Source organism: Falco naumanni, chromosome 6, assembly GCF_017639655.2.
Source record: "Falco naumanni isolate bFalNau1 chromosome 6, bFalNau1.pat, whole genome shotgun sequence".
Lineage (NCBI taxonomy): Eukaryota > Metazoa > Chordata > Aves > Falconiformes > Falconidae > Falco > Falco naumanni.
In genome coordinates this window covers 28,346,586-28,363,744 of record NC_054059.1, presented here as the reverse complement: position 1 = coordinate 28,363,744, position 17,159 = coordinate 28,346,586, and the positions used below count along the sequence as shown (strand labels likewise).

At 46.5% G+C, this 17,159-nt stretch overlaps 2 protein-coding genes across 5 annotated transcripts in view; both read right to left on the bottom strand.

Moving 5' to 3' along the window:
- The window catches only part of GRHL1 (grainyhead like transcription factor 1), a 39,580-nt gene extending 35,379 nt beyond the window's left edge, over positions 1–4,201 (bottom strand). The window contains exons 1-2 of the mRNA XM_040599163.1: positions 4,022–4,201; positions 931–1,001 (exon numbers count right to left, since the gene is read on the bottom strand). Of these exons, the coding sequence (XP_040455097.1) occupies positions 931–1,001; positions 4,022–4,087 (137 nt within the window). The 5' untranslated portion in view covers positions 4,088–4,201. The remainder of the gene's footprint in view (positions 1–930; positions 1,002–4,021) is intronic.
- Positions 4,202–10,434: 6,233 nt separating this feature from the next.
- TAF1B (TATA-box binding protein associated factor, RNA polymerase I subunit B) overlaps positions 10,435–17,159 on the bottom strand; it is a 57,046-nt gene continuing 50,321 nt past the window's right edge. For 2 of the 4 annotated variants that reach the window (XM_040598318.1, XM_040598320.1), the window contains exons 15-16: positions 16,383–16,497; positions 10,435–14,610 (exon numbers count right to left, since the gene is read on the bottom strand). In XM_040598318.1, the coding sequence (XP_040454252.1) occupies positions 14,509–14,610; positions 16,383–16,497 (217 nt within the window). In that variant the 3' untranslated portion in view covers positions 10,435–14,508. Of the gene's footprint in view, positions 16,498–17,159 lie in introns of all 4 variants that reach the window. The other 2 variants (XM_040598319.1, XM_040598321.1) reach the window with 1 other exon arrangement.

The window sequence follows — 17,159 nt, the reverse complement described above, 5'->3', positions numbered from 1 at the left end:
AGTCTGCCCTCCCTTTCTCCCTCCCCACAACATGGTCCTGCCCTCTTCTTTGCACCAATTCTGACGCTCCCCCATCTCCTTCCCCCGTCTCTTTGGTGAGCCAGTTCGGCTTGTTCCACTAGGAGAAAACTAGCCACTTTTTTTTTCCCCCCTGCTAGGTTATGGGTCAGTTAAAGATCAGAACTGGTACGAGGGGAGCAGTGGGAACACATGGCTGCTAACCAGACTGCTCTTCTCAACAAGTTGTTGAATCTGCTCAGCCAGACCACAAAACCTCACCTCACATCCTTAAAGCATTCTAGTTTGTCCAAAGGAAGAAGATGATAGGAGTGGAAGCCTGGGTTGAATAAACCTCACATTCATAATGTTTACCTAATTAATACCATCTTCTGCTTGGGATGCACAAGACAGAGAGGACAAAGAGGAAGAAAGAAAGCTGTTCCAGAGGACACAAAATAAGTCCACAAACAATACAAAACCAAATTAAATCACAAGAACTTTCAAGTTCTTCCCTATCAGCCCACGCACAAAGCAGCAATGCCGCTGGTGCCCGAGAACAAAATCAGCAGTGAGGAACTGAAGTAACCGCGTGCAAAAGTAAAAGGGTCACTGGTCACCTCCACAGCCTTGGGAAGGGGCGCTTGTGCTACCAGGCTGTGCCTAGTGTTAAAGAGAGCAGTTTTTGCTATGCTGACCGTATGACAGCAGTACACGGAAAGCAGACGGATGGCAATGAGAAGCAGTTTGTGCCTCAGCTCTCCACATCATGGCCCAGTTCCCATTCTGTTTCCTGGGGCCACACAGTAATTTGGGGCACAGCGTAAAAGCAAACAATTTCTCTCTTCCAGCACAACACTGCAGCGCAGCAAGTTACTCTCCTTCAGCAGCTTTGGTGGAGATACGCAGGCATGCAATAATGAAAACTAATACCTTTTGCTATGGTCTTGGTCAGGATGTTCTACCTCTGGTTTAGCTGTCGAAGATCTCCTCTCCCTGGGAACCTGGGAAATACAAGACACACTACAATTGCATTCTTCTTCCCATACAAAAAAAAATTATCTTCTCAAAACGCAGCTACCTGATCAAATTAAGAAAGCACTGCTTTCTGATACCAGTCATTATTAGCATTGCAGCGTGACTGATGTTCACGCAGCTTTGGGATGCCAGGCTCGCCCCAGGTGAGGCCCTGCAGATCCCTGTGTAGCTGACTTGTCCCACTGTGCTGGCCCTGGCTCCTGCCAGCACCACGCAGTGGGAAGACCAGTGCAGAAAACTGTCCATCCCTGGCTGGAGCACCAGCATCAGGGTGAACAGGACCAGCAGGAGATGCCCAGGGTTTGCACTGGTGGTGCAGGTTTTCTCCTCTGCAGGCTGGCAGAGTTCAGCTTGCTAAATGTGCTCATGGCTTGTGAAAGGATGCTGCTCCACAGCCCCCTCCTCAAGAACTATTGCTCTCTAGGTCACCTCCTCAAAAAACACTCAAGGTTCTCCTTTCTCTGTGAGAATCAGGGGATTTGGGGAGGCCCAGGTCCAATAAGTGTATCGGGATGCTACAGCTCATCTCTCTGCACGGCTACATTCAACACACTGGCCCAAACTGTATTAAACCTTTTATAAACAAAAGGCAACCACCCGTGCTCTGTATTTAAGATGGCTCAATACCACTCCTCATATCTTACACCATGGACAGGATTTGTCCTGAAAACACCACATACCGTAAGGTCAGTCACACAAGCCACCTTGTCCACACACCGATACGTGCCACTTTCCTGGCTGCACTGCAAAGCCAAGGCATACAGAAGATGCTCAACTCTTTGACCTGTGGCAGCTCATTTCACTGGAGCACCCTAACAGTTCTTGCCACTGCTGGCACAAGCCCGTGGTGCTCAGGTCGAGCACACAGCAAGTCCACGCAAGCTCCTCTGCAAGCCCACACATAGTGCCCAGGAGTTTTGTCACCCTCAACGTGCGTGCTGAATGAGCAAAGCGTACACCTTCTGGTGTAAGGAGCTGTGAACTCCCACCACCCTCCTTCACTGAAGCCTGCTCAGATATGGCCCACGCTTGCCAGCTCGGGTGCAACACAGGGAACCACCACTTTGCTACTAACTCAAACGCTGATGGCATACCTGTGTGAACAGCACACTTCCATAAACTGCCCCCAATTAAAACCTAAGTCCTGGCTCTTCCACATAACCTGGAAATCTCCAATAACACCAGAATTGTTGGATTTTCCACAATAACCACCAAAAACTGGAGAACCTCTAGCTTAAGACTGCTAGGAGGCCGACTAACTGGTCACTGAAAAACCAGGGTCTACCAAGCTACATTTGCCCAATATTCCTAAACTCTAGATTTTGATCAAAAGTTTGTTTCCCCATAAGGCCTCATTAACCACACCTGAGCTATCACTGTAGCCCATTAATCAAATGGAAGAAAACTTGAGTTGCTTGGTTTTGTTGGTTTGCCTTTTTTTTTATATGAAGGTGATCTCATCAGCTGTCTTTAATATTGCAGAGGGGGCGTACTAGAAATGCCTAGACGTCGTCCCTTTAGCATTACTTCATAACAGCCCTCAATAAATCCTTCAACATCTAACCATTTTGCTTCACCAAAGTTTGCGGCATACGTGTTCTTCCACTGATTCCTCTGTACGCCCACTGACACTCAAACATAAGAGGAAACCCCAAATTAGACATTAATGTACAACAAATCCCTTCTGCTTTGCCAAGCGTGAAAGATCAGCATCAACATTTTCTTTGTAATGTACAGGTTTAGAAATCAAAGTTGATTCTGTGGATTAAAATCATTCCGGTGAAAGTGTTTTGGGTTTTTTCCCCAAAAGCATAGCAAGCACGGGCACAAAGCAGAAAGCCAGTTTTCTCACACAACTAACTGAATAACATCCACCTCAGTGAGTCTGTGGCATTTTGTCGTGTGTGTGTGGAGTGCTAATCTCCATATTAAGCATTACAAGAATATTTTGATACGTAAGACATGTTCAACTCTTTTAAGAGTAGACAAGGATTTCATATGCACAAGGCAACTTGTCCTCATGTTTGAAGAACATACTGAGGCTGGCAATTGCACTCACTACTGTTAAAAGACACTAGCCAAAGGGTCAGGCACACGAGCAGAGTCAGCCTCCTGGCTTCCCTGCATGCTGAGCAAAGAAAAACAGGCATCTCCACCCGGTGAGCCAGGCCACCATAATGCAGGTGTCTAATACAACCAGGATGCCTCCGTGCCTAGAAACACCTGCTGGTGTCCCCCGACTTTGACTGGAGGTAACTACCTTGACTTAGACTTCTAGTATTTAGGAAAGAAAGCTCAGCAAAATGTATCCCCCAGAAACCAGAAGGTTATCTGTTTGACTGCGTTCAGTTCACCTGTGAGCATCTAGGGAGGCTTACGTCTCCAAGCAGACTGTGAACGCTGGGGAAGACAGCAACAGTTGTCAAAGGATTAACAGATTACAGCAGTTGAAGCTCGCTTGAAGGTTAGAAGAAAGCAGACAGCAACTCTTTCAGGTGGGCGCTTCCACCACACACACCACCAGAAACCTGTAGTTACAGCTTAGTATCAGCTGAGACTAAGGTAGCACATCAAAGCCCCAGCAAGAGCCAACAGTCCCGCCAGAACAGGGATCAAGTGAGCAAAAGCAGCAAAGTGTCCTTCTCCGTGTGTGTACACATTCAGCCAGGGACATGCACCCAAGTCTCATTCTTCATGACTATTTCTATAATACGTTGCCTCCTGCAGAGCCTGGAGTCAACAGGCAGAGTGCTACTGAAGTTTTTGACCCATTACGTTAAGATCCAGGAGATCTTATTTTACCGAGCTAAAATTAAACTAATTTTCAGAAAAAGGAACATGGAACCTTTTCCATTTAAAAGCTACATAGTTTAAAGTCCTTGAGACCTACTCAAAGCTTCTGTAAAAATCCTCTAGCAAATGACACCTTTTCCACAGGTGGAACAAGAGCTCCGCTGGCTGCTAGAGCATACCCACGCCAATCTACCTTGTAGTAATCATAGAGCAGTCCAAGGGCCGCTGCGCTGTCTTCATCACCATTGATGCTCATCATAGCTTTGGTAGCTGCTGTAAGGGGATTTTCAAGAAAGGTTTTCCAGGCCTCATCTTCACTGGTGTAAGGACGTCTCTGAGAGTAGAGAGAGTCATTCTGAAGAACCAACACGGGTCTTTTACTTGAATCATAAAAAAAAAAAAAGAAGAAAGGGAAAAAAGCCACCTGTTAGAACGCATGAAAAACATTCCTGAAGTTCTTCAAAATTAGCTGCCCCAGTTTCACAGGGTTCATATTCTGATTCAGTGCGCTGGAAGGATTAGTCAACACAAAAAGCCCAGAAACTTAATTCTGATCTCACTCGTGCTCAGTGTAGATCAGGATTAATTTAACCAAACTCAGCTGGATTACACCAGCCTATATAAAGGGGCAAAGCTGTTCAAGAGCAGAACTGACCTCCTCACGCTCTGAATCCAACCCAGAAAGTTACACGCACCCACTGGCCTACCACCTACAAAACCTTTATTACACCCTATGTAATACTACCAAGCCACAACCTGCTCCAGTTCCCGCATGGAACTAGATAAATGTGAATTAACAAAATATCTCTTTCCCCGTATGTATCAGAGCGTATCCAAAAGCACCACCTAGAAGCTGCCCACTAGTTACAGACTAGACAAGGAAATTGGTCAAAGGGGCCTCAAATCAATTTGGCAGTGAATTTTTCTGAGGAGGGAAGCCTAAAGACTTACTGCCTGGTTACTGCTGAAGTAAGTGGTGGCACTAGTTTGTAACACCCTCAACAAATGGGGGGAGGAGAGGAGGCAAAAAAAAAGGGGGGGGGGGGCAGGGAAGAGAAAACCTGGAGTTTTCCCCTTTATGTTGTAGTACATAAATATTAAAAAAATATATTTTGCTGGGACCAAGAGAGCTCCAAGACTACTTGGACCTTCTGCTCACAAGAGAAAATCGGACATCTGTAAAAAATGTTATCCTACCAGCTTAGACAACTTAATAGATTTTGGTTCTATTGGTAAAATACACACTTCATCTTTCAAGTCAATTCAAGCTCATGTTGTTTAAGTCTGAATGTTAAACTAGTTCAAATAGTATTATTTTCAGTGCAAGTGTTACTACAGATTAGTGGGGAGAGAAGGGGTGTTTATTTTCTGAAATAATCCAAAACTCAGCATTTGTTAATTAATTCATAAGAGCTTAAAATAAATATTTTTTTTTAAAAAAGACGCCAACCAAACAAGAAAAGCCCACAAAAAGCAGTTTCCCACCACCATCACACCCCTTCCCTCTGTAGATAAGCATTCTTTTCATTTACCCAGATGCATTCAGAGATCAAAATATACTACAAATACAGAAAGTTGTGAAATACTCTAATCAGCTTAACAATATCCTACATTTATCACCACCTTCTACCAAAAAGATTGCGAAGCACTTTGCAAATTACACGTTCGATCCTTTATCATTTACACAAGTAGTCTAGAGCTTCAATAGAACAGCTTGGCTGAACTGAAGACACTTAAAGCGAGTGGGAGTTTCCAGGACTTGTAAGAGCACTTTGTGGCTATAAATCAGTATTATACAGTTGGAAAAAAAGCTAACGACGACAAAAAACAGACAAGCCCTTGCACCAAGCCCTTTCTTTAAGTCTTCCTACATATCTGCGTACACACTGGCACAGATACCGAAACGCAGCCACCTCGGGTATTGAGGATATCCATTTTCTATCCAAATGTGGCAAGCAGCAGAAGACAATGCAGAATTTTCTTTAGCGACATGGTACAAGCTCCCATTCTTACACAATGCAATAAAAGAAACCTTGAATATCCATAGCAAATGGGTAAATCCTCCAGTTAAAGACACTCGTGAAGAAAAAGGCAACTGAAATAACCTGGGTACGGTTCACTTGATCCATCCCTGCCTGCTAAGTCAGCCCCGCTGGAGCTCACAAGACCACTAAGCCGATTCCGTCCACAATGTTCACAAGGAACGAGAGAACCAAGGGAGAATCAACATCGAGGACTAAAGCAGCCACTAACCAGAAACGTAGCGAATGCAAAAACTTTGTATTTTACTGTGATTTCTTTCTCATTGCAACACCTAAGTGTAACGCGCATTGCCCTACAGGTAACCTACCACCCTAAAAGCAGCGTGGAAAGAATTATCTGCAGTTAGCGAGAGAAGCGCCGGGCTTGGCAGTAACTCGATCCCTGAACAGAACCACAGCTGTGTTTGTGGTTTGTTTGGTTTTTGGGTTGTTTTTTTTCCCCAGAAAAATGAGAAGATATTAATAAAAGGAGGTAAACGTTTATTTTCCATAAGCTTTAGGTCTCCAGATTACCAGCATGTGGATCTGCTCACAGAGTAGTAGGTGTGTCCAGCAAAGGCTGGAAAGAAGTTTCCTCCTGCAGCGTTAATAACTTCTGAACTGCATGTCCTACATGGCCAAAGCTGCAGAGAAACGTTACAAAAAGCAGACAGTCTCTCTCTCTTCGCCTGCAAAACCCCCACAACGTCCTGCGCTGACATGGCAGAACCTATTCCCACCCTCACAGCCCCCCCACCCCACCCCGTCATCCCCCCGCGGCGCCGCGGGACCCCGGCCCGCCCCGCGCACCCACCGCGCCGGGGCAGCGCTCCTGCCGCCGCCTCCGACGTGCCACGACCGCACCTGCTACGGCCTCACCCGTTCGGTGTCATCGGAGGGAAAAACGCGTATGAAACGTCCTAATCACAGGGTGACAGCCAGCGGCTGCCTTCGCGTCCTCTTGCTAGAAGAATCAGCGTGTTACAAGATCCCCGCTCGGTAAGAACGCTGTGCTTTCGCTAGGAACGGGGCGCATCCCAGTCACCGGCCATTCAAGACAACGTAATTTTGTGATCGGGTCCTCAAACCGCTCCGCATACCCCATTTTCTATCCCCCTACGGCGCCCGCAGCCGCCGTCCCGGAGGGGCGCGGTGACACCGACCACCGCGCGGGGTCCGGCCGCCGCCGCCCGCTCGTCCCGCAGCGACCGACAGCGCGCGCGGCTGTAACTCTTGGCACCGGCCCCGCGCCGTGCGGGGCAGCTGCGGCCGCGCTCACCGGCCGCCCCCTCGGCCGCCGGCGGGGCGGGGGTGGCCGCGGCCGCCCCCTTACCTGCCGAAGTCCACCTTGCTGGAAGGGTGCGCCTCGTAGAAATCCATGGGGGCCGCTCCGGCCGCCGGGCAGCGGCGCGGGGCTCCGGCGGGGGCGGGGGACACAGCCCGCCGCTGCGGCTCCGCCCGCCTCCCTCAGCCCGCCGGAGAGGGGCAGCCCGGCGCTGCGGCGGCGCCCGCTCCTCCCGACGGCGCGGCCCGCTGGCCGCCGCCGCCCGCATTTAAGGCGCGGCGGGGCGGGGGGCGGACGGCGACGGCGCTGACCCACGCCTCGCTGCCGGTGTCGGGTTTCAAAGCCGGCCCTGCCTCGCCGCTCGCCGCCGGGCCCCTCCGCCCCCCGGGGGCTCGCCCTCCCCCCGCCATTTCGCACCGCCCCGCCGCAGCCACCGGTCACTCCTCGGAGAAGATGGAGAGCGTCGGGTGGCCGGAGAGAGCGGCTCCCCCCCCCGGCCCGGCCCGACCCCGCAGGAGATCGGGCCCCGGGCGGCGAGCCCCTCTCGCCGCAGCCCCCCCGGGGGGGCGGCAGCACCGGTCGGACCGGACCCGCTCCCCCCCCCCGTCACTCACTTGTCGTAGTCTTGTGTCATGTCTGGCGGAGGCAGCGGGCGGCAGAACTGGCCCGGCTGGTCGGGAGGGCGAGGCGGGGGCGAGCGGAGAGAGCAGCGCGCAGCCCGCCGCACCGACGGGTTTTGTCGGCTTTTCTCGCCCGCTCAGGTGGCTCCCGCAGCCGCAGGTGGACGGGCGCCGCGCGACGCCTCCCATTGGCTGCCGCAGGCCGCGGGGCGGAGCTGCCGCGCCCCCATTGGGCGGCCGGGCGGGGAGGGGCGGTGCCCCGTGCCCGTGCGGGGCTCGGCGGGGGACGGGGGGCGGCGGCCGAGGCAGGGCTGGGGCGGCCCGTGGGGCCGGGCCGGGCAGTGGGCGATACCCGCCGCGTTACAGCGCGGGTGACGGCGCCGGTCCGGGAGAGTAAAACCTCGCGGGGCAGCTGCTCCCCCGCGCTTGGGGGCCTCCCTGGGGCCCGGCGGCGCACCCCGCTGTCACAGGCCGCTTTCCTGAGGGAAACCCCCTCTTCCCCCGGTTTACCCCCGTCCCCCCTGCACGTATTGCGCTCACGGGGGCCAGGCCCTGGCACCGGAGCCCCCGGTGCTCATCGCCCGGCCGCGGCAGGCGGGGGCTCCCCGCTGGGGCGCGGGGTCCCGGCCCTGGGCGAGGGGTCCCGGCGGGGGCCGCGGGACTCACCCTGGCATCTCCTCCGCGCTAAAAACGCGGTTCCCTTCGCCCTCTCCCCCACTACGTGACCTCCTTTCTTCTTCCTCTGCTCAACGCGTTTTTAGCGAAGTCTGACACCGACACAGGGCGGCTTAGTTTGCCCCAGCACTGCGATACCAAAGCGCTGCGGGTCCCGGCGTCCTCCCGCGCCTCACAGGTGCGCCTGGGCGTACAACCGAGTTACTGCTGGAAACGCACCTAAATCCTTTGGTTTAACAGCAGCAGCAACATTACAAATACACTGGGTATCTCCAAAGTGGCATGGATTAATTTAAATCAGAAAGATCTTAAAAGTTTCTCCTTGAGAAATAAGGGTGGGAGGTTGCTTGTTTAAGTAACAAGTTGAATCAAACCCATATAGCAACAACGCTCTCTATCATATGTCAAGATGCTTCAGATAGCTACTGTAATTTAAAAGTATGTACGCTAATAAGAGGTCTCTCCTTCTAGGTCAGAATCTCTTCCCCATTTGTTCAGGATATACTCCAGTGCAAAATTATAGAAGGACAATTCAAGCAGCCAACCGAAGGAAACATGAAACTAAAGGGAACAAACTTTCACTAAGGGTCTAATCCTCGAAGTTGCTTAATATCCTCTGACTGGATTACAACTAGTGTTCTAGAAAAAAAAAAGTTTTGTTTGGATCTGCAAACGTCGCCACTAGGATGGCAAAAGATAAATATCAATACCGAAGTAGGATCTTGCCCTACAAAGTGAACTGATGTAAATCGTCCTTCATTATATGCAATAAAGGTATTCTGTATTTTTAACCCATTTTAAAATTCTAATTCGAGATTACACAAAGAAAATTTCTTATCTGTTCTCTCATACAAAAAAACCCCCCCTGTAATCCAATAAAGATGTCAGAAAGTTAAATTTTTCCAAGCAAGTGTAACTTGCTTTGTTTCTGATACAAGTTACAAAGCCAGCTCAAAATGGGAAGTACTGGGAAGGACTGCTAACTTTCTCAGGTGTCATTCACTCCTCACACTCCCTGCTTCTGTTCATAGAATTCTAGGATGTGCAGACACAATCTCTGCATTTTGGCAGACATGCACACTTTTCATTAACAATATAATACTACCCTGTAGCTGTAAGTGACCCAGATGCAGTATGTGCTGCAGTTCAGTCATATGTTTACATCGCACCCAAACTGCTAAAATCTTAGTAATGTGCCACGCTTGGTATTTCTACTGAACTAGAATTTACCATGTTTTTATTCCAAATATGTCAAAACTGTTGCCTCTGCAAAAGGGATGGCTTTTCTTAACAGCCTGATCCGCTGATGAAAACTTAGTTATCGACATAGCGATCACTTCCACATTCAGGAGACAATGATATAAACACCGGATTGTGACACCACTGACTAATCTGCCGGTCACAATCTAGACTCTGTAACACCACTTGTAGGTGTATTTCTGTGATGTCACTATCTGGGTTGCATCATCGCTGAATAAAATCAGGCAAGAAGCGCAAAGGGATTTAGGAGAGCTTTGGCTCAGGCATAAAGCTATGCCAGCCTCGTGTGGCAGCGCTCTGGCAGGGCTTCCCTTGCCATGCGCCGACTGGCGTTCCTTCCACTTCTTTCCTCATTCAGCCCTTTCACCCTGATGTCACTGCTCTCCCCCACCTCTCATGCCCTTCCCTTTACCTTTCGCTCTGCCTCAGGCCTGCCTGCAGCATTCTCCTTCCCTTCTCCTATGCGTTTTCCCTTTTGAATGGATTCCACTTGAAACACGCAAGGAACCCCACCAAACTCACGCGCCATTTGCAACCATCTGGCCGAGCGCTGTCTCAACATGCTTGCACCTCTCCCCAGTCTGTCTTTTGACATCGCTATCTAGAGAACCTGGGATTTATTCTGGACAAGGATTAGCTACTGTTATGACTTACCTAACAAATAAGGTTTTAAAATCTCATACCCGATAATTATCATCTACATGCACTGGCCATTCACACCTGTGTAATAAACAAACAAGTTGCATCATGTTTGTAACAGTACTTTTTGATTTCACAAAATGCAGCAGGGAGTCAAAACAAAATACTTTGCACTTAATCTGAACCCCTGAGATGGAAGGGCCAGGTGACAGAGCTGGCTGTAAAGAGCAGTGAATCTTCTACACTCGCCATCACAGAGCACACCAGACGAGCTTTTCTTTTCAGCAGCAGGCCTGTGGTCCACTAATGACAGAGCTGGAAAAGAAAGCCTGAAACTGATCACTGACCCCCACAGAACAAGCCTGAAGGCATCAAAGGGCTGAAAAAAAAAAAAAGAAAAAAGCCCAGGCAGGGGTTCATGAACTCCCTAGGAAGTGAGGTGAAAGCAGGCACAGTGGGAAGAAATGGAAAGACAACTGACAGTGGAAAAGGGGGCTGGAATGGGAAGATGGAAAAAGCTGGGGGGGAAGGGTAAATAAATGAAAGCATAACGAGTGAAATACAGAATGGGAAAATTAAATAAAGAGTTTGCTTTTCACTTCAGTCACATCCCTATAGGCAACATTGCAGGCATTCCTTAAAGCTTCCCCTTTTGATTCTGCATTTTGCACTAAAGATAACGTAGATAACTGTTGAGAGCACACAGATTATTCAGAGGCAGGACAGTAGCTCCATCAGCCTGACTGAGGACATAAAACATGAATTAACCAATTTTGCAGCACCCTGTGTATTAAAAGTCAGCCTGAAACCTTGAAATTTATCAATGATAAAATCTTTAGCATGTTATCCAGTCTCACTGAGCATTTATCATCTCTACTCAATATTGTGCTTCCTCTGGGTTTGACTTCTGCGTACACAGGTCCTGCCACACAGGCTGATAGCAGTGCAGCAAGAGAACAGCGCGTGCAGCATTTTCACTGCGTGCTGTTCTCTGCCTAATCTGCTTTGCTCCACAGCACGGAAGCCACCCAGCTGCCCGCTTAGGAGTTACAAACACCACGGACCTCAGTTCAGTAAACAAAAATGTTTTGTCACAGTTTTGTATCAAACGTAAGCACAACTTACTGTGTGGATGAGATCCAGGGCCAGGTGGATTGCTTCACACCCTAGCGTCAGAGCAAATTGCAAGCGGCGGTCACAGCGAGCCCTGCTGCACTGAGCTGCGGGACCATGGTCGAAGTCATGCTCAGAGAAGCACGGGACCCAGCCTGCCTTCGGACGTGAAGCCTGTCTAGCTTGTGAGGAGCTGACAGCTCATCAGGAACTCACTAGCTCTGCAGTTCAATATCTAGACCTTGAGAGCCAGGGCACTTGGACACAGTTTTAGGACGCTCTTCCCTGGGCCTGTAAAGAGGTGCTGTCTTCACCCTTGTCTCTTGCAGCAGCCTCTGCTCCGCACCCCTCAGGCAACCCTGTCAGAGTGCCATTGCAGGCGTCCGCCATGAAAAGGCAGCACAGAAGCAGCCCAGGATCGAGACCAAGCTACTGGATCACAGCATATACACTGAACACACTCGGTGGCATTCTGATGAGGCAACGGCAGGGTCTGAGCAAAGCCACTGCTAGAACAACAGGGTGGTCTGTGAGCAGACACAGAATATTCCTACGATGCAGAGCAGCCATGCGAGATTATCAGAGGAACGTGCTTGTATTTCCTTTTAAAACTACCTGATGTCAACTGCTGGAGGCAGAGCGTAACGCTGAGGATCGGGGAGGAGTATCGTGGCTCTGGAAATGCTGCCATTAGCAGTTGTACAAGGGCAGCTACACCCTCACGTGAGAACACAAGCATTCATCATCTCCTGTTCTGCCAATCCTTACTCACTCTCTTGTTCACTGTTTCAGCATCACAAGCAGCAGCGAGGAAAGCTCTTTCACGTATACCTGTTTCCACATCTTGGCATCCCCTTTATGCTGTCCCTCATCTAATCTGGCCATGAACAAAGGAGCTTCACATGTGAGGAGCAACAAGGCCAGTAACCGCAGAGGAGGTACTGGAAAGCAAGCGTTTTGCATTTAGAGCATGAGCAAATGCAGCAAAAGATACTGCTTTGACCAATCTACATACTAACATACTCAGCCAGGAAGTAAGTATGATCATATGTGCTGGGAAGCCCATCTCATTTTGGGTCAAAATATAAGATTCATTAAGCAGAACTATCCTGACTCTTTCCACCTATGAAGCAGCATAAAACTTCACCAGATATGGGGAAAGGACAGATGAACTAGGGAGAAGACACCTTATTCAGGGACTTAACATTTTCAGACTTATCCCAAAATCCCCGTGGGTCCTGGCTCTTTTACTTCCAGCCCTGCAAAAGCACCCTCTTGACAACTTACCACAAATACCCTGAAATAATTTTTCAGGACCATTGACAAAAGTCTTGTTTGTCCATAAAGAGAGAAAAGTCATTTTAAGGAAGGAAGCTTTGAGATTTCCAAGTTATGAGAAAGAGAGTTATTCATTCTGTTGCCTGCAACATCGCACAAAGCTTTCTCAAATCTTCCAACCAACTGTTTCAGGGGTCATGCTAAAAATGGGTTAGGAAGATGCAATGGCAGTGAAGCCCGTACAACACACTATGGCCAATAAATTAGACTACCATTGCTTGCAGGCATTGGGCTTTGCTGATTCTCATTGCCTGGTTAAATCGGGTTCAGGGTCCTCACACTCCATGTTAAGAGGTTAAGGGGAAAGTCAAACATCTCTCCTTCATATCTGGAAAACAGTAAAACCTTTAAAAAGAAAAATGCATTAAAAAGAAAAAAAGACTGAGTCTAAGCTGATACTGACAATGCAGTCACACTGCAGTAGTGAAAAACTAGTAAGGTTTACTAGTAAGGTAAAACATCGATTCTGCTGAAGGCTGTATCTTTCAAAAGAGAATGAGATATCTGCCATATTTCTCCACTGAAACAACAGAAAGGTTGCATTAATTAGGAGAATTCATAAAGCAAGGTTACTAAAGAAAAAAACCCGGTGTGTTAAAATATAACACACAAACTAGGAGAAAGCCTAAATTCACTTAAGAAGGCATATCAAGGTCTCAGAATAACTGACTTGCTATTGTCTAACTTAATTGTTTAACTATTCTAAGTCTTCTCAATATATACTGTTTTAAAAGTTCAATCTAAAAAAAAACGCCACTTGCCTTTATACTTAAGAACTCTCATTCAACATTTAAAGTAAGAAAAAACCCCAAACTGATTCTCTTTATTTAAAATTTTCATGGGAAGAGGTACAACAAAGTAGCTATCAGAAAGCTGAGCTTTATTTGGGCATTTTCAGCAAATACTTACAGAAAGGAGCTGTAACTTAAAAGTAGATAGAAGAGGTGGTTGGAACTGCTGAATTGCAGCAGACACCCTAGCCTTCAGCTATCTGCCGGTAGCTGTCTGTTCAACCAGTGTGGCTCCACCTCAGGGTTATATTAACTGGACCCAAAGTAGTTGTCCCAAGAGAGCTCTCAACCACACTTCGCTGAAGATAAGGCACTCTTTGTGGCTCGTCAGCTTCTTAAACATCATTACTCCAACATAAGTGTTGATTGATTAAACTGGATAGAACTAACATTAAGTATTTTAGGGGCACACCCTTTACTTTTAAATCTGACTCTTAACCTATGTGTCCAGAAGGCACATGGCTCTTGATGATTAACTGCAAGCTTTACTCCAGTTTATTAAAGTACATCCTTAATTTATTCTAACATCTAAGGGAGCTTTGTTACGTTTGTAACAATGTAACAATGAGCCCAGTATTTTTAATTTATGAAGCTGAGATTTTACTAGTACAGTACTTTTAAAAGAAAGGTGTACCTATAATTAAGTGCATAAGTCTTTCAAATAAAGACTTCTGAATTAAATGAAACCTTTATGTCTAACAGGGTGTCTTTTAGATAGTTAATTCAAAACTTTACCAGATATTGTTGGAAAAAGAATGAGACACTTTCAGTTGCTTAAGCAAGCATTGTTGAAAACAGTGACAATGCGTATTACACTTTTGTAGATTTTTAACTGATACAAATACTAATCCAGAACAAGAATGAATAATTTTACCAAATATTTACAAACTTTAGTAATTCACTCAGGTAAGGTCAAACATAATAGATGGTAGCTAATTTTAAAACACAAACACTAGACACAAGATGAGATTCAAATTGTTGTATTCCGAGTCCATCAACGTAAAAATCAGTTCAAGACATGTCGTCGAAGTCTGAGGTATCTAGCACAACATGACAACAGATTTAGACATACTGAACTATAGCTACTTATGAAATCTCGAAAACATAGAACACGTAAAAACTCAGTCTGCTCTTTCCTCTTCCCCCATCAAGAACAGTTTAGCTCTGTACGGCTAAAACTATGCCTTCTCATCTGCATGTTACAATCACACTATAGGACCATTGCTCTCAATACCTGTTCTACCATAACTACTTAAAATACCTGAAAAAGTAAAAACTCCCACCCGAAGTGTGTCTTTTTTATCACCTTAGATCAGGACACCATGCTTAATTACCTCCTGCCTCTACTGAGCCAGTGAAGCCTCCTGGTTTGCCAGTATTTCCAATTGACTATTACAATTTACCTTTAATAGTCCTGTCTGCTCTACCCATGCTCGAAACACTACTTTATCACTTTGCTCCAGAGAGGTATAGCAGCATATCTCCTCCCCTATTATTCACCTGTTTCAAATTTTTAGACAACCCTTCCATCACACTCAGAGTCTACTCGTTGGACTGATTACCTTCCCAGATTACACCTCACTGAAGCCCTTGCTCAGGAAGGAAGGTATTACTCTGTTAGGTCTGCAGACACCATTTTTTCTTGTTTATAATAAAGCTTAGAAACAACTGTTGATTTTGGCTTTGATCAAATATATTTGGCAACTTCTGTACTCCATACTGATGGTCGGAATCACTGAATTTTATTTAATTCAACTGAAAGCAGCATTATTCATCTGGCTATCTACTCAACATCTCTGTTCAACATATGTATATGTTATGGTGTCTTTAATGTAGTGGCAGCACCCAACTTCATTTACACGTTGTCTGGGATAGCTGAAAACACAGTGCATAAATAAGATTGAACATGAGAAACTGGCAGAATGGCTGAGGCTCAAGCTACTGAAGATGCTGGATTATAAAGCAGTCAGAAGAAATTCAAATGACAGTAGCCTTGCAAAAGAAGAATGGCAGGAAAACCTGGCAGTCACCGTTGCACAAGAAATAATCCTAGGTATAAAAGTCCCAGGTATAAAAGTAGCTGCAAAATCTGTGAAGCCTGAAGTGGAACATGGACCTGAAAAGTGTTAACTTGAATGAGAGGCTCAGACATAAAAGGAGACTGGGAGATACACAAGATGCTAGCAAATTTAGAAAACAGTGCCAGAGTTGCTCCAGAACAGTCTGTTTAGAAACAATGACTAAAAAACTCACTGCAGTGAAAACATCAACAAACTGCTCCTTGTACTTGTTAACACACTATTTCACAACAAAGTAAACATAACTTTCTCAAAATATATTTGCTGTCATACAACAGTAGGTAAAAAAATAGATATTTTAATTGCAAAGTCTCACAGTGTAATTAGATCTTAATGTGCTGTCCAGTACAGTTAAAAGTATATACAATTATACCAAAAAATGGCAATTTCATAGCTTTCTGTTGGCGCTCACGCAAAGTGAGGAAATAAATTGTGATAAACTGTTACCTTGGTAACTTTCCCAGCTGAAGACCAGTGACTTAAAATACAGATAAAATGACACTACAAATTAAGTACAGTAGTAGAGCTTAGCGCTACTATCCTAACAAAGAACTTCCATGCAGGCAAAAGGATCAGTGTAGGTTTAGACGTAATACCGTGGCTTGGGATCCAACCAACTAATTTACAAGGGTTTAATACTGTTATTTTTAGTCTTTTTACTTCCTTATACCTGCACTATATTTTGGCTTTTTAAAGACTTTTTTATTAAAAAGTTTCTGTTCTATAGCACAGACCTCATCGTGGATATAAGAGGGTTGTATCCTCAGAAGAAAGGAGAATAATTTTAGTACAAAATGGTAACTCTGGGGGAAGTCCACTTCTCTGTAATGAGCCAGATGACCACACAATCTGAAAAGAAAGAGGGGGAAAAAATGCACCCGAAATTACAAGTGTATTTAGTATTTAGCTAGCATTCATATTTTCAATTGTAATTACAGGAAAATTCTACATGTTTCCAACAACATAAATCACAATTCTGGCCTACAATATCGATTCTGTGAAGTGATCTCCTCCTGCAAAACCCTCAAGTAGAGGATTGGACCAAGACATGTTCAGAGGTGGTACAGACACAGTAAGAAGGAAAAGCCTGTAGAGCTTCTTGCACTATGAATCAGGATCACACTCAACCAGTTCAATACATTCTTTGCCTTTCAGGACCAAAATGAACCAGTGTTTGTTCTGCCAGCTTTTAGCAAGCGTAGAGAAGTGTGAAAATGGCTACCTTACTCTATTTTTAAAGTTCCTAAGACTATCCAATGCAGACATCCAGGCTCTTTTCTGTGTTCTTTGCCCACACTCTCCACAGGGTCCCTTCTCCTCTTCTTGACGCTATGCCATGAGATTATAACCCATCTGTTTCTTGTCCATTGCCTTTGTGTGCTAAATATAAACTACCTGTCTAAAAACGAAAGAGAAAAGCTAAGTTCAGGTCAGTAGAGTAACACAGGAAACACTGGGGCAAACCATGACCAGGTCGACAGAAAGTAATGAGTGCCATAGCAGCCTTCTGC